The sequence below is a fragment of the Phaenicophaeus curvirostris genome, chromosome 28 (genome assembly GCF_032191515.1).
Source record: "Phaenicophaeus curvirostris isolate KB17595 chromosome 28, BPBGC_Pcur_1.0, whole genome shotgun sequence".
Taxonomy (NCBI): domain Eukaryota; kingdom Metazoa; phylum Chordata; class Aves; order Cuculiformes; family Cuculidae; genus Phaenicophaeus; species Phaenicophaeus curvirostris.
This window is the reverse complement of record NC_091419.1, coordinates 5,135,155-5,160,393: the sequence shown is the minus strand read 5'-3', so window position 1 is coordinate 5,160,393 and position 25,239 is coordinate 5,135,155. Positions and strand designations below refer to the sequence as shown.

General features: G+C 48.9%; 1 protein-coding gene across 1 annotated transcript; it reads left to right on the top strand.

Annotated features, from left to right (window-relative positions):
* The first annotated feature begins 23,935 nt into the window (after window positions 1-23,935).
* Window positions 23,936-24,945, top strand: LOC138731667 (E3 ubiquitin-protein ligase RNF13-like). Its single transcript, XM_069877751.1, is given in 3 exon segments — window positions 23,936-24,771; window positions 24,773-24,850; window positions 24,852-24,945. Coding segments are annotated over 3 exon segments (1,008 nt in total).
* Window positions 24,946-25,239: the final 294 nt, after the last annotated feature.

The following is a 25,239-nucleotide window of genomic DNA, read 5'->3' as shown; positions in this document are numbered from 1 at the left end:
CCTGAAGGAGGAGGCTCAGCCCTGGAGAGCTGCTTTGCCCTCACAGCCCTGGCAGAAGTGGCAGCAGATCCTTGAAGGGCTCGTTGGAGAAGGGCCCAGCCCTGGAAGTGCAGGGGCTGGCAGCTCTTCCCTGCACTCAGCCAGCTCCTCATCCGCGTGATTGAGCTTTAGCAAAGTTGTGGGGTCCTGCTCAGCGAGGGAGGCAGCTGGGGTGGAGGGAGCTGGACCTCAGGGACCATTCCCGGAGCCCTGCTGTGAGCTGGGTTAATCAGGCACCCCTCATCTGAACAGGTTGGAAACGCTCCAAACACACTTTTCTTCTCGCTGTATCAGTTCTGCAAAATTTACTACAAAATAGCTTTTCCTTAAGAAGTGGATTGACAAAAAAAAAAAAAAAAGAGAGAAAAATAGTAAGAAAAAGATTGAAACCCCACCCTTGATGAGAAATGCAATGCAAACACTTGCTCTGAGCAGGCAACAGCATCACAGCTTCGGTGCTAGATAAAATTCCCTGTAAGCCCAGCCCTTCCCAGGGGTGAGCTGGGATAACACCTTGCTGATAGGTTTCTTAAAGCCCCTAAAACTGGCAGCGCCTGACTGCAGAATGAACCATTTCAGAACATTTTGATCAGGGTTTTTTTTTTCGTTTTTAATGATTCTAATTTTTCTACCGCTCGGAGCCCCGGACCCGGTAACCACGGAAACTCAGCTTCACAAGCGGAGGGAGTCAGGAAATACAGGAGCACTACCACTAAATACAGAATCTAATCATCTCCCTTAACTGTGACATTAAAAGAGCCACGTGATGATGCAGAGCTGAAAAAGAGGGGCTTATCAGTGTTTGCCTCATAAACCACTCTCTTTCGTATTAGGGTGTGCTTAAATTCAGGACCCAGAACGCAAAACTGCTGCATGAGTTCCAGCCCTTTCTGAGGAGGGTTCAGAGTCCAGCAAGACATGGTAGAAACAGAAGAAGGACAGGAATATTTTGTCAAGGTCCACTGGGGAGAAGCACCCTGCAAGTTCCCAGAACAGCAAGATGGGGAAAAGGAAAAATCAGAGGAAACAAATGCATCAGAGAAAATTCTTCTTGTGCGAACACTAACTACAGAGCCTATGCCTCAGTTTCTCTATTTGCATTAGTTATCTAAAGAGCAGCAAAGAGCAGCTCTTTCTTGCTGGGAGGTGCAAGCCTCCTCTGGAGGGGCTCAGATCTGCACCCAGTGACCCCATCACTGCTGGCTGATGGCAGCTGAGGAATTTGAATGGGCAGCATCTGGCCTTCCTGACTGCTGGCACAGTTGCCTATTGCTCTTCAGCTTCAAAAACCTCAGAATAAACCTCCTTCCTTGCCAGCTGTTAACCCATGTTGTTCTCCAGTGAATTACCCTGCTCCGGCTCCATCATCCTCCTGTCCCCACCTGGTCAGGGCTATCGCTTGGCGACCTCGAGCTCGCAGCCTTCCCAAACTATTGCAAAGAGAGAGGTTCTGTCAAAGTCTCTGCCCCTAGGGAAATCAATTCCTGCCTCCCAATTTAATTATGATGAGAGGACAATCTAAACCTTGAGGAAAAGCCGCGCAGCTCATTTCGATGCCTGCCCCCTGCACGCACACATGGCCATTTTTAAGGCCAAGGGAAAAGTGGGGAGAGGAATCTTAGAATCATAAAATAGTTTGGGTTGGAAGCGACCTTGAAGATCATCCAGTTCCACTCCCTGACATGGGCAGGGACACCTCCCACTGGATCAGGGGCTCCAAACTCCATCCAACCTGGCCTTGAACCCCTCCAGGGATGGGGCAGCCACAGGGTCCCTGGGCAACCTGTTCCAGGGTCTCCGCACTCTTATAGGGAAGAAATTCTTCCTTATGTCCAGTCTAAATCTGCCCCTCTCCAGTTTATTCCCATCGCCCCTCGTCCTGTCACTCCAAGCCTTTGTGAACAGCCCCTCCCCAGCTTTCTTGTAGCCCCTTCAGATACTGGAAGCTGCTCTAAGGTCTCCTCAGAGTCTTCTCTTCTCCAGGCTGAACAACCCCAACACTCAGCTTGTCCTCATACAGGAGGTGCTCCAGTCCTCTGTTCATCTTTGTAGCCTCCTCTGGACCTGTTTGGAGGAAGGGAAAGAAAAAGAGAACACGCAGGGAGTGAGTGTGAGGTTGTGTGGCTGGAGGGATGGAAGGGCTGGCAGCTCCGGAGGGCGAGCCCAGGTGCTGTCCCGCTGGCCCCCTCTGCCTGGCACAGACTGGGGCATCGCTCTAACCAAGACAGCCTTGGCACAGGCGCTGGCCAAATTTTCTCATAGGCCAGTGGATCTTGTTCCTTATCCAATTCCTACACATGCTCCTCTTGGACTCGGCTCAGGTCTGCTAACAGCTCCAGAGATGGAAAGAAGAGAAAGCAAAGATAAAGCGACTGAGAGCAGCGGGGAGGGAAGGCTGGGGAATGCTCTCTGGTGGGACAAATCCTGGTAGAGGGTGGACGCGGTGGGTTGCTGCGAGCAGCAGGATGGGCCAAGAGGGAGGAAGGAGGTGACTTCATCTCATACCAGCGAGCTGACAGCCAGCAGAGGATGAAAGCCTGGGAATCCCTCGGCTCCAGTGAGGAGAGCTCTCAGCTGCCAACAGCAGTGAGGGAGATGGGAAGCAAGGTTTGAATTGCAAGCTCAGCCTTCTGCCCTTGGTCTTTCCCACGCCAGCGAAAAAAATCAGAGTGGCACAAGTGACAGGCGGGGCGTGTGGGAAGGGAGCCGGCTGCCTCCCTGCTCATCGGCTGCCAGGAGGCTGCGGGGCACTGGGGAGCAGGATGGAGGGAACATCTGCGGCTGCCGAGCCGCTCCATCCATCACACACGGCTGCTGCCCGAGAGCCTGGAGCAGGCAGCGGCTGCAGAGCCAGGGCACGGCCCTCACTTCAATCCTGAGGGAATATCCTCCTCCTTCTTGGGGCAACAGCCCTGGAGAATCACCCCAGCCTATCCGCGCATCCAGAGGAGGCTACAAAGATGATCCAAGGGCTGGATCCCCTCCCATACGAGGACAGGCTGAGAGTTGGGGTGTTCAGCCTGGAGAAAAGAAGGGTCCAGAGAGACCTTAGAGCGACCTTCCAGTACCTGAAGGGGCTACGAGTAAGCTGGGGAGGGGCTGTTTACAAAGGCTTGTGGTGATAGGATGAGGGACAGTGGGAATAAACTGGAGAGGGGCAGATTTAGACTAGACATGAGGAAGAATTTCTTCCCTATGAGAGTGGTGAGGCCCTGGAACAGGTTGCCCAGGGAAGGTGTGGCTGCCCCATCCCTGGAGATGTTCAAGGCCAGGTTGGATGGGGCTTGGGCAGCCTGATCCAGTGGGAGGTGTCCCTGCCCATGGTAAGGGGGTTGGAATGGATGATCTTTAAGTTCCCTTCCAACCCAATCTATTCTATGATTCCATGATCCCCTTGCTCTGTTACACACATGAACCAAGAAGCCAATGGCTGGTTTGCACCCAGCTGGTGCAGCGTGGGCGAGGATGGTTGTCATGCAGCACGCTTGGTGGCATCTCCCACCGCAGGAGATGCACAGGGAGTCTGGCTCCAGTCTTCCAGCCTTGCTGGAACTCAATGGTCTTTAAGGTCCTGCCAACCCAAACCGTTCTATGATCCCACTGGGCAATTCTTGAGTCAGCATCCAGATTGCAGCTTGACCCCTCCACAATTCCTCTCTAGGCTGTTGTCATCCCTACCAAAGGCACCAAGTTACCTCACGGGAAGTTTCTACCACACCAGGTTTAAACTCCTAAAAGCAATTTCACTTTATTTCCTTCCACCTCTCAGTTGCTTTAGCAGCTGCTCTGAACCTGAGGCCCCACCACCAACTACCATTTGGAAAAAAACCCCATAATCAAAGTAATTACCTCCTCCATTTCAAACGCTACGTTATCAAGCTACCCAGCCACCCATTGAAGACAATTAATCCGCACACAGGCACCAAAAGAAACTGTCAGCAATTAGAAGTGGAAGCACACCTTTGTAGTTAATTGGGAATATTGCACCTCTCTTACATACTTAATTAGCTGATGGAGTGTGTCCCTCCTCAGACATTCTTCTTTTTAAATTATACTTGAAATTCATTTTTTTTCTCTGTAATTTTTTTTACTGTGCAAAACAATAAAGGAAATGAAGAAAGTGTGAGTAATCTGAAACCTCATTCTGGAGTTTCCTTAGGTCGCAGCTTATGGCGTGTTCACAGGAGTTTACAGCCCTCCCAGCGATAAGGAGGAAAAGTTAATTCTTTTCTTTCTGTGCTTCTCTTTTTTTTAAAAATTCTTAATCTGATTTTAAGACCTTGTCTCTGCATTTTCACACCTCTCCCATAAATCTCATTTTCTTCCCATTTCCCTTGGGATGATCAGGTGATTGAACAGGGCAGCCAGGAGCTGAGCAGAGCCAGGCACACCCTGCGATGCATCCATTTTAACACTGATTTTACAAAGGTTTTAAATTTTATCTTTGCGTCTCTATAGCTGCTTTCATCTGATGATCTCACTGCATTCTGCTGACTCTTCATTAATTCTCAAAACACCCCAGTTAGGTCAATAGGAATGTTCTGTTAGGGTAGTTTTTCTCTGATTTGTAGGAAGGAAGGGTAAACTGAGGCAGAGGAAGACTGACCATAGAATAATTTGGGTTGGAAAGGACCTTAAAGACCATCCAGTTCCAAACCCCTTCCACAACTCCTCCAGACACGTTCTCCCATGTTTTCATGTTGACGCACACCTCTCAGCACAGCCTGGCTCTCAGATACTCTGGAAGATGCACGTACGGTGTGGTTCTTTGCTTGAGGGGGTCTTTGCTTTTGTCATCCTTGGCACCGCTCTCCAAACATCCTACAATGAAAACATTTTTATACCTAGAAGGGCCTATTTTTCATCACCTCAGAGAAGCACAGACCAAGAATAACTTTACTGAAAGCTAAGAAATACACATGCTGGCTCAGGGCAAGGATCGCCCTGGCAATGTGTGCCTGCTTGCCATGAATGGAGGAAGAGCATCACGGGTGGCATGCATGGTCCTCTCTGCCAATCCCAGCTAGCCTTGCTCCAGCTCCCAGAGAAAATCCTCTGCCAAAATCCCATCACTTCAAGCAGAAAGATGCAGCCTGCAGGAATTCAGCGTGCCTGGAGGACTGCTGGAACCAACCACAACAATAAACCCGCAGAGCACTGAGCTGGTGAAACCAAGAACACCAAGATAGCTGCCACCCTTCCCACTGCCCTTCAGAAAATCTTTGCTAAGTTATCAAACGTCATCAAGTTGTTTGGAGCATCATTGCAAGAAGCAGCTATCCCAGCTGTGAATCAACTGCTTTCTTTTGCTGTTTGCTGGAGGAAAACCACCCGAGTTACAGCTCAGGTTTGGAGATGGGAGGAAACACCTCGAGCAGTTGAGCTGGTAGAAAAAAAACCCCAACTTCTCAAGCTGCTGGAGGACAGCTGCACACTTTAAAGAGCAAGAATTTCTGTGGGTGCATCTGTATTGCTGCCCATCCTTAGGCAGGAGTCGTTCCAGCAGCCTGGGGGACCCTGTTGGGGTTGTGGCTGTTTGTCTCTTCTCCCATCTCCAGGTAGTAGGTACAGCTCATCAAATGAGACAGATGACAGGAACTACCAGCACCATTAGATCACTGCGGTTTCAAGGCGGCTTCAGCACGAGCTATTCAGTGTAGCAGTGATATCATTTAGTGCTGTCGGCTGAAATTCAGACAGCGTTGAAGTCAAAAGGAATGTATCCACCAGGCTTTGGACCAGCCTGCAAAGCACACGGAGCGCGTGGGCGCTTTCTCTTTTTTTTGCCAGGGACAATCCAAGTAAAACTCAACCTCCTCCTTCCTTCAGCTGAAAGAAGGCATCAACGGAAGACTGAAACATTGGCCTAAAAAGGAGCCAAGCGCTGCTGAAAGCTGGCCTGTGGTCGTTGGACTGAGGCTAACGAGAATCACTGAAGTGCTTTTGCAAAATGCTTTGATGTTGTGCCTTCTTATGTCCTGCTGTAACACAGGGATGCAGAAAGGGCCAGACTTGGAGCAGGACAAGTCTCCCACGCTGACCACGAGCTTGCAGTCTCGTCCTCCCCACTGGCTGGGTAACTTGGGCCTTTGCAATGCTGCTCCAGGCTTTCTCCTGCAAACACAGTCTGGGAGCCGCATGGTGTACTTGGGGCTAGCGAACAGGAGAGATGCAGCATCTCGTGAAAACTATCCTCTAAAGGACCCCCAGTATGTATCACACCCCTAACCAGAGCCTGATCCACCAACCCCAATGAATGAATTGCATGTATCCCCCTTTATGCCGGCACACGTCTCTTGCACGCGGCACAAAGCGGGTGTTGGCCACACGCCTCAGTCACACCATCTCCATAGCCCATGGTATTTGCTGTTTCAGGCAAAGATGCAAACCCTCACCTATCAAATCAAAACTCTTTGAAAGTTAAAGCATAATCTGCTCAAAGGAAAATTTCCATCTTATCCCTTCCTTTAGAGTTTAGCTGTGCCCTAGAGCAGGGGGACTTAATCTCCATTCCAACATTCGTAGATGCTTTTAAATCCTTGCTTTGTAGCTCCGGCCACTCTAGTAACTTCCCACGATAAAGGGAAATCTCTTTGCTGGAGAACCGCACAAAACAGCTTGCCTGAAAGGCAGCCACACGTTTACGTGCTTGACCTGCTTTTTTCACAATCTGAAAAGACCCACGCTGGTAGCAAACCCAGCGCATGGTGACGGTCCCATCAGCAGCGTGCCGGGTGTGCACTGGCAGCTGCCTCAGCCCAGCTCAGCTGCGGAGACATGATAGGGGTGAGCATCCACTGTGCCAAGAGGGTACAAGGGAAGGGAAAAAAAAAAAAAGCTTTTCATGTTTGGCTACCAATTTTGTTTTTCTCATAGGCTGGACCCTCTTCCCAGCCCACCCACAGCAGGCAGCTCGGCCCCACCGTGTGCTGTTTTCAGGCAAACAGCTGGGGAGCGTGTGCAGCCAGGCAGGTTTTGTGTACCAGCTTATTTGGGGGGTTGCCAACCACTGACTGCATCCTTGTTTCTCCCCGCTTTGAGGAAAAGGGTTTCTGTGACACAGCCGTGAGAGCAAGGAGAGCAGATGCTCAGGAACATCCTGCAGGGCCCCTGGGCCAGATTTCACTTGTTGCTTCAAGGCACCTGTCCTACCGGGTGGGCATTTTCACATGTGGGGTGCTGAGTGCTTTTGTAAGCCAGAGAAGCACGAGTACCATGCAGCCTGGGGAGCTTGGGGACCAGAGCAAACCCCACATCCACATTCCTCTGTGAACGCTGCGGGAGGCAAGGGTGGCAAAAGGTGCTGCCTTGATGTGAATAAATGCAAGCTGGGAACAAAGAAGCATGACTACTTCAAGGCACAGTCCAAGTGTTCTGGATCAGGATCCCCATAGGAATAAAATGCGACTAAAATTGTGAGCACTGTAGGATGGAGCATGGTTTCTGAAAGAGGATTATAAGGCCGGGAGCTCATAACCACAGGGGCTGTGATCGATGACTCTGTCCCTTCTGTCCTGCATCATCAAACAGCAGCATCTGTTTGTGTCCTGCAGCCTTAGTACAGAACTCCCTTTTTTTATGTGTTAGCACAGCCATGTCTTGCCTTACACGCCAGCACTGGTAGCACCACAGGGCAGAGTATTAATTCTCTCTTAAGCTGGTGTGACGTTCTCATTATAGCAACCCACTGTCAGCTCCTCTGGGTTGTCTTCACAGCTGCAGATGGAGCTGGGTGACTCCTTATCCCAACACGAGGAGATGAGTGCTGCCCATGACAATCTTCAACCACCTCCTGCCTCTCACGATCTGGTCACGCCTAGAGAACTGGCAAGAGATAGAGCAGAGAGACACTGCTTACAGGAGCCTATGAAGCAGGTAGAGAAATGGAAACCACTAAAAGCCCAAAGAATTTGTTACTCTGGATGTGTCCAGGATGACTTTGCTACCTGATAGGGTTGGACACGTGGACATACTTCACAGTAAGGGCATAAGCTCTGGTCTGCTGAGACCAGGAGCTTCTCTGTAGTCTGAAATACCAGTAGTGGGACCGATTCCACCACACTGTGGGGACCAGAGAGCTGAGGCTGCAGAGTTCTCCACTGGAAAAACGCTGGCTTTGGCCCCATCTGGAAGGAATTATCAGAAGAGCTGTTTGTCAGCTGCTTCTACACGGAGGGAAGGGCCGCAATTTTACACCACAAGCCTCCCCCAGAATAAAAACCAGACAGGCGAGGAGATTTATTACACACAGACCTCAGAGGATTATGAATGCCCTATGGAAGGGGACCTGCGCGAGAGAGGGTTTTTAACTGGCATGCAAGAACAGAGCAGCCTTGCCACAATTACCTTGAAGCATGGAAAAAGGAGTAGATCTCTGGCTGGATTAAACAATGGCATCAGCAAATGCTGAGTTTGAGAAAGGAGGAGGAAGGAAGAGAGGAGGGCTCTGACTTGAGGACCACCCAGGAGATGAAAGATGCTCGCTTGAACGGCTGCTGAGCCCTGCAGCTTTGGCTGGTGCCAACTTCACGTTCAGAGATCATGGTGATCCCCCAGACCGATCTCATTGCATACGACTTCAGTGAGATTTGAGATCCCAGAGAGTGGTATCTGTTCTCACTCCTCCCTTCAGCCCAGAGGAGTTTGCATGCGAGGAATTGTCCCTAGAGACGACTGCACAGTAATTTCATGAATTTTTATACATCTTGTTTACCTGTTTCCAAAGAGCAGGAATCATTTTTATTTCTTTGTTGCTAAGTTTTCCACAAAAGCTTTGCTAAAAAATCAAAATTGTGTTTGAAACCGATATTGAGAGTTTTGTTTCCTGACAACCACACGTAGAGATTCCATTTGCATACGCTTCTCTGTGAATACGTCACACTGCTCACACTTTAACTGACACAGCAGAGCTGGATGGGAAATGGCTTTTCTGTTCTATGAGAATTTCAGAGACAAACACGCCAATGGGTTTGAAAAGACCTTGATGTTTTCTAACGTGTAAGACAAAAGGGTTTACTATTTATTTAGGCAAAATCTTAGACCAAAAAAGAATGTTTTACACTGCAAAACAAGTCACTATGAAAACTTGTAACTATTTTCTTCTCCCAAATTAAAAGGATTTCAAATTGGGAAAACAAAAAGGAACATTTTGGGAAAATGGAAGGAAGCCTTTGTCTCGTGAGTAGTCTCAGTTCAACCAAACTGGACATTTTCTGCTGGAATCCAAGCCAGCAGCTGTGAACTTGATCCAGCTGCGCTCACAGACAGCATCGCCCTGACAAACACACTTCTCCTAACAGTATCGGCTCACGTTTCCACTAGAAAAAAGAAAGATAGTGACTAACTTCCAAACATCATGTACCAATAGAGAGCAAACTTATGCTGCTTATTATCCTACATGCAGGAACATAACTCTCCCCTTGATCTTCATAAAGAGGGAAGGGAAATTCCAGCATTTCAGAGGCTTTGTTATTATCTTGAGTACTACAGCAGCAGCTAGAGAAGGCATCCAGCAAGACAAGACAGAGGATGGGTTTTGGAGGCAGAGCACAGCAGTTCAGAGATGCAGTTTGTCTGTGAAGCTGGGCTAGAGAATTCCCAATAGTCAAGATTTCATCTGCCCATTAGCATTCCTGCAGAGGGGAATTGCACAGTCAGAAAAAACAACTGAAAAGAAGAAGAAAAATCAAACCCCACACTCATTTTTGTAGTATAAACCCCAGCTTTCCCTCAAAGGCAGATCTGTGAACTGCTATGTTCGCAGCAAGGCAATGAGTCCATGTGCTCCAGTAGCTGCTGGCTGCAGCAGAGCCCCCGGAGCTCCCTCTGGCACGGGCAGCGTGTGCCTGAGCCCCTGCCTGTGCTGCACCACGCTGCCCACCCCCTCCTTTCTGTGCCTCCTGGGGGGCTTCACGCACCCACACCTCCACTCCTTGAATTTTACACCTCCTAGTAAGCCTTACTCCTTTGAGCACAACTCTTATCCCCCTTTTCAACAGCCTAATCTAGTGGGACACGTCCCTACCCATGGCAGGGGGGTTGAAACTAGATGATCTTTAAGGACCCTTCCAACGCAAACTATTCAATGATTCTATGTTTCATTCTACCTGAGCCTCGGAGCACACATTTTTGATGTGCTTCTCACTGTCCCCGATGCACACGTGGGAGCCCACACACCCATCTGCTCCCTATTGCACCCTCCTGCCATTGCTCACACATCTCTGTGGGTCCCAAACACGTTTCTGCTGCGGCGCTTTCCGCTTGTGTTCATCAACACAGAACCTTTCTGCTCCTCGCGCTCATCTGTCTGATCTCACTTGCCGCGCACACATCATCAGTGGGCAACCACACACATGAGCAAATCCCAGCTGCTCCCCAGCATCTCTCTCTCTCTTCCTTTCTGCACCCAGTGGGATGGTTTACGTAGCAGCCACAGAAAACGGGGGTGCTGGGGGAGGCATCCAGGTGCAGAGAGAGAGAAAGGAGCGGAAAACACGGATTTGGAAGTGAAGTTTAGCTGCAGGTCTAACTGGATAATGAACGATGGCAGGTGCTTAACCGCCTCCCACCAGCAAAGCCCTCTTCCCTCACTGCCCACCGCGGTGCCAAGGCAGCAGCTCCATCACAGTGAATGCTGTTTCAAGGTTACTTAAGCGATAAATTATATTATATGCTTAACAGCCCTGGCAGTAACACCCACCCATGACTTGCTCATCCTCCCCATATATTTTCCCTTTGCAGATGTGCAGCTGGAAAACTGCTCCAGCTTTCACCTCATTGTGGAGGAGGAGTGGCCATTTCCATTCAAGAAGCTGCAGAAACGGTTGACCTCTCAGTAGCAAAATAGAGGCCAGATCCTCCACCAGCACAAGCTCTTTTTGCTTTGACAAAGTTCTGGGAGCTGGGCTGGTTTATACCAGCCATGGACCTACTTTCTGCAATATATAATGGAAATTTGAGGGGCATGGTTTAGTATTTGATAGGAATGGTTGGACTTGATGATCCGGTGGGTCTTTTCCAACCTGATGATTCTATGATTCTATTCTATGAAAGCAACGGGGAAAGATTTGTAGTGGGCCCAGGCACACAGTAAAAAAATACAAGGGGCAGTAGTAGAGCAGGTAAAGGGGAATCTGCAGCGTACTGCCTTCATGTGCATTGCAAACTGCACCTGAAAAGGAGAAGAGCCTCAGAGGTCCTGATTCTCCCTCTAGTTTAACCCTACATCAAGGAGACTGATTCCAGAGAGCTCCATCATCCCCGTTCCCCAGCAATTCCAGGTGTAAGCAGCAAGTTTCATTCCTGGAGAAGCCTTAGGGCCAGAGACAGACACTTTCTAGCACCGAGACGAGAGCTGATCCACTCTCATATACCTCAGCCTCCACCCAGCTTCCTCTTGGTGGGTTGCATCAAAAAGAGCAACGCTCTGCTCTTCCATCCTGCCCAGCCCTGAGCGTTCCCTGGGGAGAGCAGCGTGGGGAGGCTGGTCTGTCTGTCCTTCCTCACTCTGCCATCAGACCTTAGCGCACCAGATGCCCTTGTAGGTGGCTGCACGCAGGATGAAGAATATCGTCTTCTAACCATGCACAATTATGTGCAACTGTTTCTCTGCTGCAAAGAGATGGAGCAGCAATGGAGAGGCACTTGTGGTCTCGCATTAGCAATTTCCGAAGGACAGTTGTGTGGTCACTGGTCATTACAGCCAGGGCAAATGAAGATGAAGGAAAGTGAGTCTGGATGTTCTGTATGTCTCTGTTTACTGGATTACAGGAAACATCACAAGGGAAAATTTGCGAGGGACAAACAGTTATAATTTCTGCCAGAATCGCAGAAAATAATTCATTTAGCTGTAGATATAAAAATCAAGTCAACTGAGATTTGAGATGCACTGAGTTCCACCAGTCCATCACTTTGCTGCAGTGCCTCAGAGCTCTCATCAGCCATAACCTCCAGCAGCCCCAGATGGGAGAGAAACAGTGTCATCTCCAGAGAAACTACCAAGAAATAAAGTCAGGATGAAAAAATGAACCTGGGAAGATCATAAGGTGCTCTCTCACAGGATGGAGCTCTCTCAGAGGATGGAGCACCACCAGGTCCCAGCTGCTTCACCTGCCATGGGAGAAGGCGGCAGAACGAGGAGCTACCAAGCAATAAACCCTCAGCATCTCAAAGAAAACTCCAGAACACAGGGGGCAAAACAAACTTCATGGACATACTTGAAAATTTGGCCTGAATTTCAAGGTCATGTAGTAAATTAGAAAAACAGGTCCAAGGTGTCCTGACCATGATCCCTTTCTTCCCTAATCAGTATGGCCTCAAAGAACCATTTGTGCAATTGGCTTATTCCACAGAATGACTTATAGATGCTATTGTAAGCAGATCCAGTCAATATATTTATTTTCCTTTTGATATACAGCTACAATAGGAAGCCATGCATGAAGTTTATTAAACCTGGCTAATTTTCTATCAGTTCTGTGAAATATCGATTCTATGCACTCAGTTATCTGGCTCAGCCTCAACCTAGGAAGAGAATCACTTAAAAACAACAAAAAAGCTTCCATCTCGTCCAAAACAAAACTAATCTGAGACTGCAAAGTGTCGCTGTTTGCATGGGCAGAGCTCTTTGATCGATTGAGCCAAAGACAACTGTGTTATTTAGGACCCATTTGCAAGCTGGCAAATTAAACAAGGCTTTTTTCCCTCCCCTAAAGGATGGGTGGGGGAAGTGGTAACAGCTTTACAGTCAAACTTCTCCCTGGGACCACCATCTGGGCTGGATTCCTGCCCTGTACCAACATTTTGATGTCTCCCTAGTAAGTCAAGTGAACAATTGACCCCTTTGGGGTGTAGGGCAGGATTCTGACAGTGCAAGCAGGGAGGAGGTATGGCAGTGATGCATCAGCAGGGTCCAGCCCTCATGGGAGGGTGAGTATCCCTGCAGGACAGCAGCTTGCACTGCTCCTGACAGCCCTGGGCAGCCAACACTTCTGAAATCATGAGTTTATGCAGGTGTCTGGTTCTTGAGAGCAGAACTGCAAGCCCTGCCCAACGGGAGAGTCTCAAGCTTAACTTCTCTCTACTTCTCTGAGAGCTTTTGCATAGTAGAATCAGAGGCAAGGATTTTCTGTTTTAAATCTTAAAGCTAAACTAAATTCTGCCCAGGCAAATTGTTATTGAGTCCATATTGTGATGGAAACCAGCAATAAATGTAAAGATGCTTTCTTAAACAATATGGCAATGTGGTTTTCTACAATGGATCCATCTCAGGGTGCCTGCACTTGGAATAACACATCAGGCCAGCTTTCAGTGACTTCCTTTGGTTTAAACTTAACCTGCTGCTTCTCCTGTGCCGTAGGCTGCTCAAGACCAGCTGCGAAGCATCATTGTACAAGACAGAACATATGCACAAGTAAACAAATTAAGGCTATCTCCAAAACAACAGGCCTCTGGCTTCCTGGAAGAGCTGCAGAGAGAAACTTAATCAACAGCAGCGGGTGAAACAGTAAAGGGGAGGAGATGGACCTCTGCTAATGAAGGCGATGCTTTCAGATTGCAAATGCCTGCTCACAGCACGCGAGGAGGCAACGGCAGGGTCAGCGCCAGCACTGCCTCCAAGGAAATTCTGGTTTTCACAGCTCAGAGCAGGCGGTTTAAGCACACACAGAAAGAAAAACAAGGAGCTGAACAGGGCACAGGCTCAGCCTTGCCCCTACCTGTTCCGGCAGGTGAGAGCTCAGCGGTGGTGGCTGGATTAGGGCTGGGACCACAGCCTCTCCAGGGCTCGTTAAGAGTCTGAAGTTGCAGCGGTTAAATCAATTGAATACCCTGACAGGTAAATCTCCGCACACCTCTGCACAGATGCTTTGGTGTCAGTTTAAGCCTGCCTGCCACTACCTTCACCTTGCGTCTTTAAATAAGGGAATGCTGATGTGGGAATGGAAAACAGACCTTTCCCTGCACTGCCCCTCTGCAGGCAGGTCCCTCCTCAGCCTCAGCCCAGAGCTGAGGGCCCTTCGCTCTTAAAATCTCTGCCTTGACCTTACGGACTCAACCAGAGTGCAGTTGCTTACAATGCTCTTGGGAGCTCACAACCTGAAAAAAATTTACAATAAGATTTGTTGGGGTTAAGTGTGATAATTTAACATCGAAGAAAATCCAAGTTTTTGGAAAAAAAAAACCCGCAAACTCAACCCCCTCCACACGCACCTGGCCAATTGGTCCTTTACAACCTTACATTTTTGTGACCAGCTATATCTCCCTCTTTTTCCATTTACCCTGAAAGAGCAAGATAGTCGGCATATGTTCTTCTGGCAAACCCAGAAACCTTCTGAGATATCCCCAGGGCTCCCAGGCCAGACCTCACAGGCTGCCTCCTCGCTCTGCACACCAGAGCCTCAGGCCCCGGTCTCTGAGCAGAGTCTGGCACTGAAGTCTAACAAATCCCCAGTGTGATAACAAGCAGTCGGAGCATCTAAAAGCACGAGCAAACTGCCCGCTGTTTATTTGGGGTTACGTATGCCATCACTGGGTCAAAGCTACTTTGCCTCAAGAGGATGCAACATCTGCTCGCAGCTGCAGAAACAGAATTAGGACAGTCTGACCTGCAATAGGTCAGTTTATTCACGTGCTCATAGCCTGGTGCAGGACACAAGCATCCTGCAAGCTACCCAGCTAGAGGAGAGCATTCTCACCCATCACGCACATGGCCAGACCTGGGCAAGCCTGAATTTGAAGCAGGGGCTGATGCAGTTTAAAAGAGATCAAATACAACTCACACCAAGTCAAAAGCTGGAAGGTATAAGCTGTTTTATCATGGTGTGTACCCTTGCTCCTGAACACAAGCTGAATCGAGAGGGGAGAAGTGTTCTTTGACAGATGGATGCCCGCAAAGCTACCACAGCTGATCATCACACCTCCAGGGTCAACCAGCTGTTTCCTTCCAGATACAGATGTGCCAGTAGAAGAGATCACTGCCCCAAGATGCTCTTTGCTCCTTCCCCGCCAGATGTTCTAAGCCTGCAGTCCTGACAGCTACCAGAAAAGTATTTAAAATAGCTGGCTGATTTAAGACAAGTGTCTCCTTAATCCTGTTAGAGGCTGCTTTACACCCTAGACTACAAAGGTTTGTACAGCTAGTTTATTATACTTTTAGAGCTGCCTTAATGTAACAGTGAGAATCTGCTATTCATCTCAGGCGAGGCAGGAGGAAAGCTGGACTCACGCTTCAGTTGGAAGAAATACGAAACACATAATAACCTCCTCCTTATTACTGCACAGCCCAAAATCCCCTGGAAGCACATGAGAAGAAATCAGTATCTTCACTACTGCAAACCTGGAAGTTCATTGCGTTTCCCTCATTGCAATTTCTCCCTCTAGCTGGAAGGGACCCCGTCTGGGGTTGAAACGTGGACAAGTCTGACTCTGCACAAAGGATCAGCACCTCCATTTGTGAAAAAGCAGCGCTGCTCTAATCCTCTTGTTCCCCCCGGTAACCAGAAAAGCTGCAATTCTTTGTTTCTGAGCAACTTCTCTGTGTCGACACACACACAGGCACACCAGATCCAGCAAATGTGGAACCAAAAGCCCCAGAGGAGGTCATTCAGCTGCACGCCTGTGTGGTCTGGACGGGTTCCTAATTCACGTCAGCAGAGGACATCAGCACCCATGACCAGCACTATTGGGGAATAATTTGGGGAAATTATCCCTCAACAACCATTTCTGGGTGGCAATATCTGTGCAGATCCCCAAGCATTGCTGCCGAGCACAGCCAGCATCCTTTCTTCCTTTAGCACCCTCTTAGCTTTCAGCCAAGCTCCATCTCATTTCTAACCACCTCATTTAAAATCCCAGGTCTTTCCTGAAGCAGCAAGATCTCCAGTCCAAGAAGAGATCCCTTTGGGCCATTCCCATCTTGACAGGAGGGAAAACATCAGCCCACACTGTATTGTAGGAAGCCCACAATATCTACAGTATTTCTGCTGGCTCCTGGAGTCTGAATGAGCTGTGTCTCACTGCTTTTCCAACCCATGGTGGTTTTCCAAGTCCTCTTCCAAGACAAACTGGCATCGAGGGCGAGTAAGGCAGCTTGAGCCATACAGACCTGTACAGCAATTGCACAAGGTGTCATTTAACTATTAAATCCTGAGTCAGGGATATGCCAACGGTGGTGAGGGGATTCATCCACAGCTCCTCCATCAGCCTGGAAACCATGTACCTGCCCTGGTGGGTTTGCTACAGAAGGTTGGTTGGTTGTCATAAAGAAGGGGGTCTCCAAAGGACTGTACCTGGCACTAATCACATCCGAGTAGTGTAAGGTGCCAGGATCCATTCCATGACTACTGGGAAAAGAGCCGCACACACAGAGAGTTGCCTTCACAAGACAAGCCTGACACATCACCGTGCCAAGCTGAGATTCAGGTCTGATTTTGTTGTTCATCCTGAAGAAGAGAAGGCTCCAGGGAGACTTTAGAGCGACCTTCCAGAACATGAGGGAGGCTACAAGAAATCTGGGGAGGGGCTGTTTACAAAGGCTTGGAGTGATAGGATGGGGGGCAATGGGTATAAACTGGAGAGGGGCAGATTTAGACTAGATATAAGGAAGAACTTCTTCCCTGTGAGAAAGGTGAGGCCCTGGAAAAGGTTTCTCAGGGCAGTGGTGGCTGCCCCGTCCCTGGAGATGTTCAAGGCCAGGTTGGATGGGGCTTGGGCAGCCTGATCCAGTGGGAGGTGTCCCTGCCTACGGTACAGGGGTTGGAACTGGATGATCTTTAAGGTCCCTTCCAACCCAAACTATTTTATGATTCTATGATTTTGGGTCCTGTTGCACAACCCCACCTCATTCCTCAAATCCAGTAATTTTCAATCTGGGTTTTTGCTTGGATCTCATCACTCATCAGCAGTGGATTGGGGGAGCTAAATTCCTTGTTGTAAAGCAGCAATTCCATTTTCTTCTGGTCTTAAGCAGCTTCAATTCATCTTACTGCATTACTGAACTCGCGCTGATTGTTCCGCTGTAGTGAGTAATAACAACTTGTACTTTGCAGATTACCCCAGGGAACCATGCTCCTGGCTCTGCCGTACCACTGGCTCTGTGGGGCAGGCACACATCTGCCAGAAGCACTCTCAGAGAGAGGGATGGGGCTGCAGGAACAAATGCAGAGAAATTTGGCTGGGGGGATGCGGAAGAGCAAAGGAATCCAGCATGTGGCTGGTGGCCATGGGGTGCCCAGTACCCTGAGGGGTGAACAACCCAGGTAAAGACAGAATCATAGAATAGTTTGGGTTGGAAGGGACCTTAAAGATCATCCAGTTCCAACCACCCTGCCATGGGCAGGGACACCTCCCACTGGATCAGGCTGCCCAAGGTCCATCCAACCTGGCCTTGAACCCCTCCAGGGATGGAGCAGCCACAACTTCCCTGGGCAACCTGTTCCAGGGTCTCACCACTCCCATGGTGAAGAAATTCCTCCTTATGTCCAGCCTAAACCTGCCCCTCTCCAGTTTATCCCCATTGCCTTTTGTACTTTCACCACAAGCCTTTGTAAATAGTTCGTCCCCAGCTTTCTTGTAGCCCCTTCAGGTGCTTCAGGAAGGTCACTATAGTACCTCCTCAGAGCCTTCTCTCCTCCAAGCTGAACAACCCCAACTCTCTCAGCCTGGACTTGTACAGGAGGTTCTCCAGCCCTCGGATCATCCTTGTAGCCTCCTCTGGACCTGTTCCAACAGCTCCATCTCCCTTGTGTTGAGGATTCCAGAAATGGACACAACGCTCCAGATGAAGTCTCAACATCATGGGACAGAGGACAGGGAGAGGCTGTTGGGGAGGCAAAGTGATGAAAAAAGGGGACAAAAGAGACAGGTAAGATCAGAAAATCCTGGAAGAGCATGCACCGGTGCCATTGTGAGATAACCTCATGTGGAGAGCAGGGTGGAAAGCTGCTGTGACTGGGCATGGAGAAAGGGTAAATCATGTTTTCAATCATAAGATAGAGGCTGAAGCAGTTTTTTTGACCAGATCTCCTCCTTTTTTGCACACCCAAATTCCCTGGGGCCTCCAAGGGGAGAAATACATGGTCCCCTGAGGAACAACCCCCTCAGAGCTGCAAGGCCCTGTCAAGGCTGCTGCTGCCTTGGCCCCCAGGAGGAAAGGAATAAAGATCGGAGAGAAAGGGGTAGGAGGAGAGAAGACAGGGCACTGAGATGAAGAAAGAGGCGCCCTGTAAGGCAGCAGAAGGACAGAGAAGCTTTCGGAGGGCAGCAGCTGGCGCTGCCTCAGGCCGCTGGCATGAAGCACCCACTCGTGCCCTACTTCTGCATGGCCACCACGGCCCTGTGCCTGCGTCTGGCTGCCAGCAGCCACGCCAACAGCTCCGAGTCGCACGGCCTGGCTCCTGCTGCGTGTCTGGGGCTGCCCCGCACTGAGGGCGAGGTGGAGGGCAGCCCTGCTCTTGGCCGTGCCCACCCAGTTTCCCTGGCCCAGCGCTGCAAGATGGAGACCCCTTATTCCATCCACCTTGCTGAGCAGATCACCACCAGCTCACTAGGATTCAGGGACACGGCACCAGGCAATGGAGAGATGAAGGAAAGGCCTGTGGTGGCTGAGGTTAACACGCAGCCTTGGAGGAAGAGCTGCCAGGCCGAGCAGGGGGCTCACATCCACCTGAGCGAGCGCTGCTTCTGGAATGACATTGTGTGGAGCTTCAGCCACGGTGCCCACAGGTTCCGCGCCCACAATCTAGACCTCCTCTACTATCATCTGATCCTGCTCCTCTGCAAGGTCACCAGCATCCTGGTTGTGGTGATAATAAGCATCCAGCTTCTTGCAAGATGCATGAAGCTTTACCAAATCCAGAGGGAGAGGAAGAACCAGAGCAAGGAATGGTGGCTAGAGTCTGCTCATAGCATCATCTGGAGGGCTGATGACTACCCTGAGTGTGCCATCTGCCTGCAGGCTTACCAGCCCGGTGAGGCTCTGAAGCTGCTGTCCTGCTCCCATACCTACCACGGCAAGTGCATCGACCTGTGGCATCGCACGCAGCTCGGGTGCAAGACCTGCCCGCTCTGCCTGCGCAGGGTGACCACAGTAACATTGATCCCCCTTGGTGCACGCAACAGCGAGCGGGAGTAACCCTAGAAGGCTCACTCAAACTCCCTGCTGGAAAATCAAGACTTCCCATGCACGTTCTCAATAGCTGTTTTCCACACAAATTCAAGCTCCAGTCAATGTCTCTTGGGGAGCACAAACACAACGCAGGATTAAAAAAAAAAAAAAGCATATTGAAATGTGGGAATAGAATGTACAGACTGGAAGGACAAATAGAATACTGAAGACATCCTTGGGCAGCTCATCACGTACAAGTTCTGCTTCACACCAGAAGGTTAGCGGGGGCTTCAGCCCCGGGACAGAATCAGCAGGTAGTTCTTGCCAAGCTCCTGTGTGGCTTGTCCTGAGGTTCCTCCTCTCATCCTGCTTTTTAAGCTCCTCAAAGCCTGCACAGACAAGTTTATTCCAAAGGGGCCAGTTACTACAATTACCAGCTAATTTTTACCACAAAACCTAGGTTGATGAAACAAGCACCATTTTCTGCATTCTTCTCTTTTGCATGCAGATAGTTAAAAAGAACAAGACCCCTGCCAACTGGAGATGGTTTTGCTTTATGTCCAAGGCTCACAGGGCATTTTGCCAGAAGTAGAAGAGGCAAGATTTTATTTCTAGCACCAATATCTAATAAAGAAGATGTGTCTCTGTTGCAAGGCAAACAGCTGGAACTGGAATCTATTTCCAGACATGGGCACCAAGTTGTAATGGCCCAGATTTGCTCAACTGCCTTTTTTTAATTGTGGGCATTAGTAGATTATGGGTACTTTTGTAGCAGGTCCATAAATCACTGCTTTATAATCTTCTGTGTGCATTAGGGCCCAGATTATCATGCTTGTACTTGGTAATAACAGAAGAGATATTGCCTGGACCCCTGGGAAATCCAGGAGAGGCACCTGGTAGAGCACAGGAGCACACAGTGCTGAGACACGTGTAGAGGATGGTGCACACGGCAGGGCCTGCAGCGCTCCCATAAATCCGTGTTCCCCCAGTGGCCAACAGCAAGGCACAAAACCTCTCCACACACACAACTCCTTTCCTCATTTACCCAGCCTGTGTTCTGGGTAGCGACACAGACTGTTTCAGCTATCTATTCTGTAAAGACGTGGGTCATCCTTTCCTTTCATCCTAGATGAAAGAAGGTGGTTACATGCACTAGTTTCTAAATCGGCTCCTAGCAAAAAAAAAAAAAAATCATTAAGAGGGTGCAGGTCTGCCTTCCAGCCTGCTCGCTGCAGAGCTGGGGACTTGCTCAGTCAGCAGGAGGGAGGTAAGCGTGCCCCACATCTTTCTTTTAAGAGCAACTGGGAACGCTGGAAGTACAAAGGTTTTCACTCCAAGGTCACTAGATGGCCCCAGGTCTTCCTTCACAGCAAGTCACTTGTGTTGCAGCTCCAGGAGCCTGGTCCTCACTAGTCCTACAGCCTAACCCCAAAGGGGAGGTGTACCTTGATAAGAAAGCACTGAGCTAGAAGCAGGGATACCTGCCAAGATGTCTTGAGCAAAACATTTAACCCCCTGATGGCCTTTTCCAATTCCGGCTGTCGAAGGCAGGGACAGCTTTTGTGTCTGCAATGCCACTACCTGTGGAGCCGAGGTGCCAACCCAGTAAAGATAAAGGACAAGAAGTCTGCTTCTGTACAAGTTCACATCATCCCACTGCCAGGCTGTTTGTTTTCCTGCTGCAAAAACCTCAGAGGGGAAAACCTATCTAGACTTATTCCCCAAGTTAAATTGGTGCTGGATCTGGAGCCTGTAATGCATATTTTGTTGGAATTGTAACGATGTCCACAGAAGTCAGTCTCCTCTGCATCTCTTTTACAGTTTAAGCTGTTCGGGCAGGACCAAGGTTAGATTTTGCTAGCAGTTATGTGGATCTAAGCCAGCATTAAATCCTCTGGATTGAGCTGACACTTCAGTGGAATATGAGAAAAAGGAGGAGCTGGTTTTATGTCCCAGCTCCTGCACCAAGCGATAGCCCCAAAGAACAAGCATAAAGGAACATGGGGACTCTGGCAGTGGTTGGGTGAGTGATCAGAGGTAAATCATCTTTTTCTTTCTTCTAGCCTGGATCTTTGTTCAAGTGGTAAAATGGGACCCGTTCTCTGTAATTGCTCTGCTCTTGCACACAACTACTCTCTCCCACGTGTGCCTTGTTGACATTTAAATAAATTGCAATTATCCCAACAAAGTAGATTGCAGGGACTCCAGAGAAAATGGGTCAAGAATACGTTCAGGAGCATCCGCGATGTATTTAACAGATGAATATAATAGTGGTAGGGCAGGATGAGAATGAAAGTACGGTGCTGGCTATACTGAATGCAGCATGGGGCTGGAGGCAGCCTGGCACAGCCCCACAGCGCAGTGGGATGCTTGGCTTAAGCACAGCCAGCAGGAGCCAAAGCCTCCAGGGCACTGACGATAGAGGAGAAAGACAGCAGTGATGCAAACGGAAAGCAGAGAGGGAGCCAGATCACTTTGGCTCTTTGAGCAAAGACCATCATAGCCAAAGTCCTTCCTTCAGCCCTCTTCTTCCTTCCTTCTGCAAAAGCATTCAGGGATTTCAAAGGAGACTAAGGTTTCCTATCCCACACTGCCTGTGGGTGGGATATTTGTACCCTGCTCCCCATCCAAACTTCAGCTTTCATTCTTTCTGCACTTCCTAGAGCCTTCTCTGTACCCCAATCTCCATTTCCTTGCCCTCCAACCTCTCGAAGGGGATTTATCCATTTGCCCGCATCTATCTTACTGCTAGGAGTTAGAGATCCAGGTAGGAGACTGCAAACACCTGCTTTCTCCTTTTATCTAGGGGTTTGGTGAGCAAGGCAGGATGGCTGCTCTCTCCTGCCTTGCTAGTTCTAGGCTGTGAAAGGTGAGGCTGGAGCAACCAAGAGAAAACAGCACACACAATACAAAGGGGCTCGTTCCTCAGTCCCAAGCTTGTCATGGTCCAGACAGACATACGGCTCCTTGTCCAGCCCCAAAGTCAGACCCAGCCCTTACACAGGCCACAGCCACTGGCAGCACATAAAGCTTTAATCTGGAGGCAGAAAGAGAGCATTGAGTGCAAATAAAGAGGCAAGGATTATAAAGAACATTAGGATGATGGATGCCGTCACAAGAAGCATAAGATCAAGCCAAACCGCATGCTCAAAAAGGTCTCCCAGTGCACCTCCATTTTCTTCATCGCTCATTCTACTAGAAAGCATTTTGTCTCTCCCCTCTCCTCAAACCCTTCCCTTGTTTTTTTTGTTTTTCTTTTAAATGCATCAAAATGTCTCCCTGCAAGTGTAAAACTCTTTAGATGAGGGGGAAATAAAATCGATTTGAAATCACAGCTGCTGGGAGTCTCTGGCGCCCGCACACACTGTCTGCTGACATTTTCTGCAGCTCTTTTCCCAGTGAAATCTGTCTCAAGCAGAGCCCAAGGGGGCTTGTAACAAATCAGTTGCCTGGTACACGAGTGATTTTTTAACTATGGGCCCAACACGACTGCACTGGAAACCACAGGGCTACTCTCAAGTGGATCGTTAGACAAAAAGGGTTGTTTGTTAAAAGGTACAAGTTTTTAGGGATTTGTGGTTCCAAACTGACCTGGGTTCGCTGCATATTCAGACTTAGTTTGTTCAGACAACCAGGGAGATATTGCATCCCTTCCATGCATTTTTCTGGGCACTGAGCAGTCACCGTACGATTGGGAATTGTCCGAAAGATGGGAGCTTCTGCTGTCAAACATTCTCAGGGGGAAGGACAACACTTGTGTTTCCTATTCTTTTTTCAGCTTTTTCCACTGTAGCCAGAATTTTAAAACAAGTTTTTACAGTGAGAAGCTAAAGCCTTTTTTTTTCCAGCCATTTGGTTCTAGCAGCTGATGTTTTAAAGTAAGGAAGGTGAAAAGCCCCAGTACAAAAGTTGGCAGCAGCCTTCCTGAGCTCATCCACCTCCCACTCCCTGCCGTGGGGGAGGAGTCCAATAAGCTCAGCTCCAGCAAGAACCCAAGTCTATCAACACTTTCAACAAATCCAGGTGTTTCTGCCCTCTCAGAAGTTTGGGTAATAGCAGAATGAGGCCACATAGGCAGGCAGAGACTTTTAGCTTCTCATTGCCACTCTGATGGTTACCAATTGACTTATTCTACATGACAGAAACCCCTTCAATTTACTTGGCTTGGTATTGGTTCAAAGATCTCAATTTTAAGAAAAAAGTGTGCATTCACCAGGCCAATCTGAGCTGCTGTACATCCCCAGCAGTGAACAGAGGCTCATTCCCCCACTGCCACGTTTTCCAGGAATTGTTTTGGCCACTGGCATGAGGCATTCCAGTCTGCAATGGGCACGTAGGTGATGGGAGGCTCCTTTATCCTGCCTGCACACCACCTGCAAAATGAAACCAGCATCCTATCTGTACCCAGAGGGAGGTGAAACAAGAAGCTATGTGCAAGGAGCAGAACAAAAAAAAAAAAAAAAAAAGGAGAAGGAGAAGTTTAAACAGGTTGGCAGTAGTGTTACATAACCCAGTTTGGGAAACAGTCACTGGGTGATGTCACAGACCTGCAGAGATGATGTAAGGGCATTGCTTAGCAGCTGGAGACAGCAACGGAGAAAAGTTCTATCCCTGGAGTCTACAGAAAGTCTGCAGAAACCTCTAGGGCAGAAACAGTTTTTGATCTCCATCTTGCTGTGGCTGAAAGTCATGGCATGGTGATAAACCCCAGGTGTGATAGTACCTCTACAACCATCTTAGTTTTCCTTTGTGACTAGCCTGGAAGCCTGTCTTCAGAGCTACCCAGCTACATTCAGCATGAATCTTCAGCTCCAGCTTCTTTGCTTTGTGGTTGCCACTACCTCCTACAACGCTACCTTTGCAGAAGTTTTTGTTCCCATGGCTTACAACGACAGCTCCAAGTGCATTGCTTATAAAGCCCTGCCTGCACGCTTTGGACCTCAGCTCCCAGCAGAAGGGCAGACAGAGTGTTTGACGAGGGTGATACCACCAAATTCTTGCTGTGCAATAAAGAATCCTTCAGCACCAAGAAGGATTTCCAGGATTTATATTGCACTCCTACAGAGACATAACTGTTCTTTTGTTGTGGAAATCCTCCATGCCCAGCAGGCTGGATACCAGACCACTACTGTGTGCAATGTGGATCCAGAACAAGGAGTTACCATGATGGTTGGTGACAAAGAAACCAAACAGCTGATTAGGAAATCATTACTCTTTGCTGGACAATCGGTCTCCCTCCACTTGCGAAGGACCTCGCAATGCAAGATAATAGTACACGGAGTCCTACCCCCAAAAGGCTATTTGGATCTTATTCTAGAAAATGAAATGCTGCAGGCAATTTTGTTCATACGTGATTTCTGGGTCATATTCAACATCGTTTACAAAATTCTGGCTGCTTTCTCAGTTATGGTTGGCATGAGCTGGTACAGGAGAGCCTGCAAGTTAAATCTTCACGTGTACAAGCAGGGAGACAAGTACAAGACCTGTGTGATCTGCCTGGAAGACTACCAGGAAGGGGACCACGTGAAGATCCTGCCCTGTTCCCATGCTTACCACAGCACCTGCATTGACACCTGGTTCCACACACAGTCTTGGAAGATGACATGTCCTATCTGCAAGCAGGTGGCAAACACCTAAGGGTGAGCTGACCTCCTACCAGCAGACTGGTGAAGAGGTGCGTGAGGAGGAAGAGGACCACGAAGGCAATGTATTCAGGAGGACATTAAGACAAGTATATTGAAGAGAAAAAGCATACAAGCATAGTGGGAGAAGAAGGGTTTAATACACCAGAGAACAGCACCCTCTGAGTTATGACCAGGATAAGTTATCATTAAAACAAACAAAATCTTTCCTGTGCTCTTGAGTCAGAGTAGCTTTTATTTGGAATCAATTAACACTGCAGCTTTGGCTCCCCTGCCCTGGTCCCACAGCAAAAGAGGGGCCTGTAATCTCAGAGGGAAACAACAAAAACTCCTCAGGCCAGAGCAACAGGAGAGATGTAGAAGGGAGGAGGAGGAGGGAAGCAGGGGTTTAAGAATCTTTGGTATGGAGTCTGGTTTATATCTGCTATGACACTTCCTCAATTCCTCTCAAAATACACA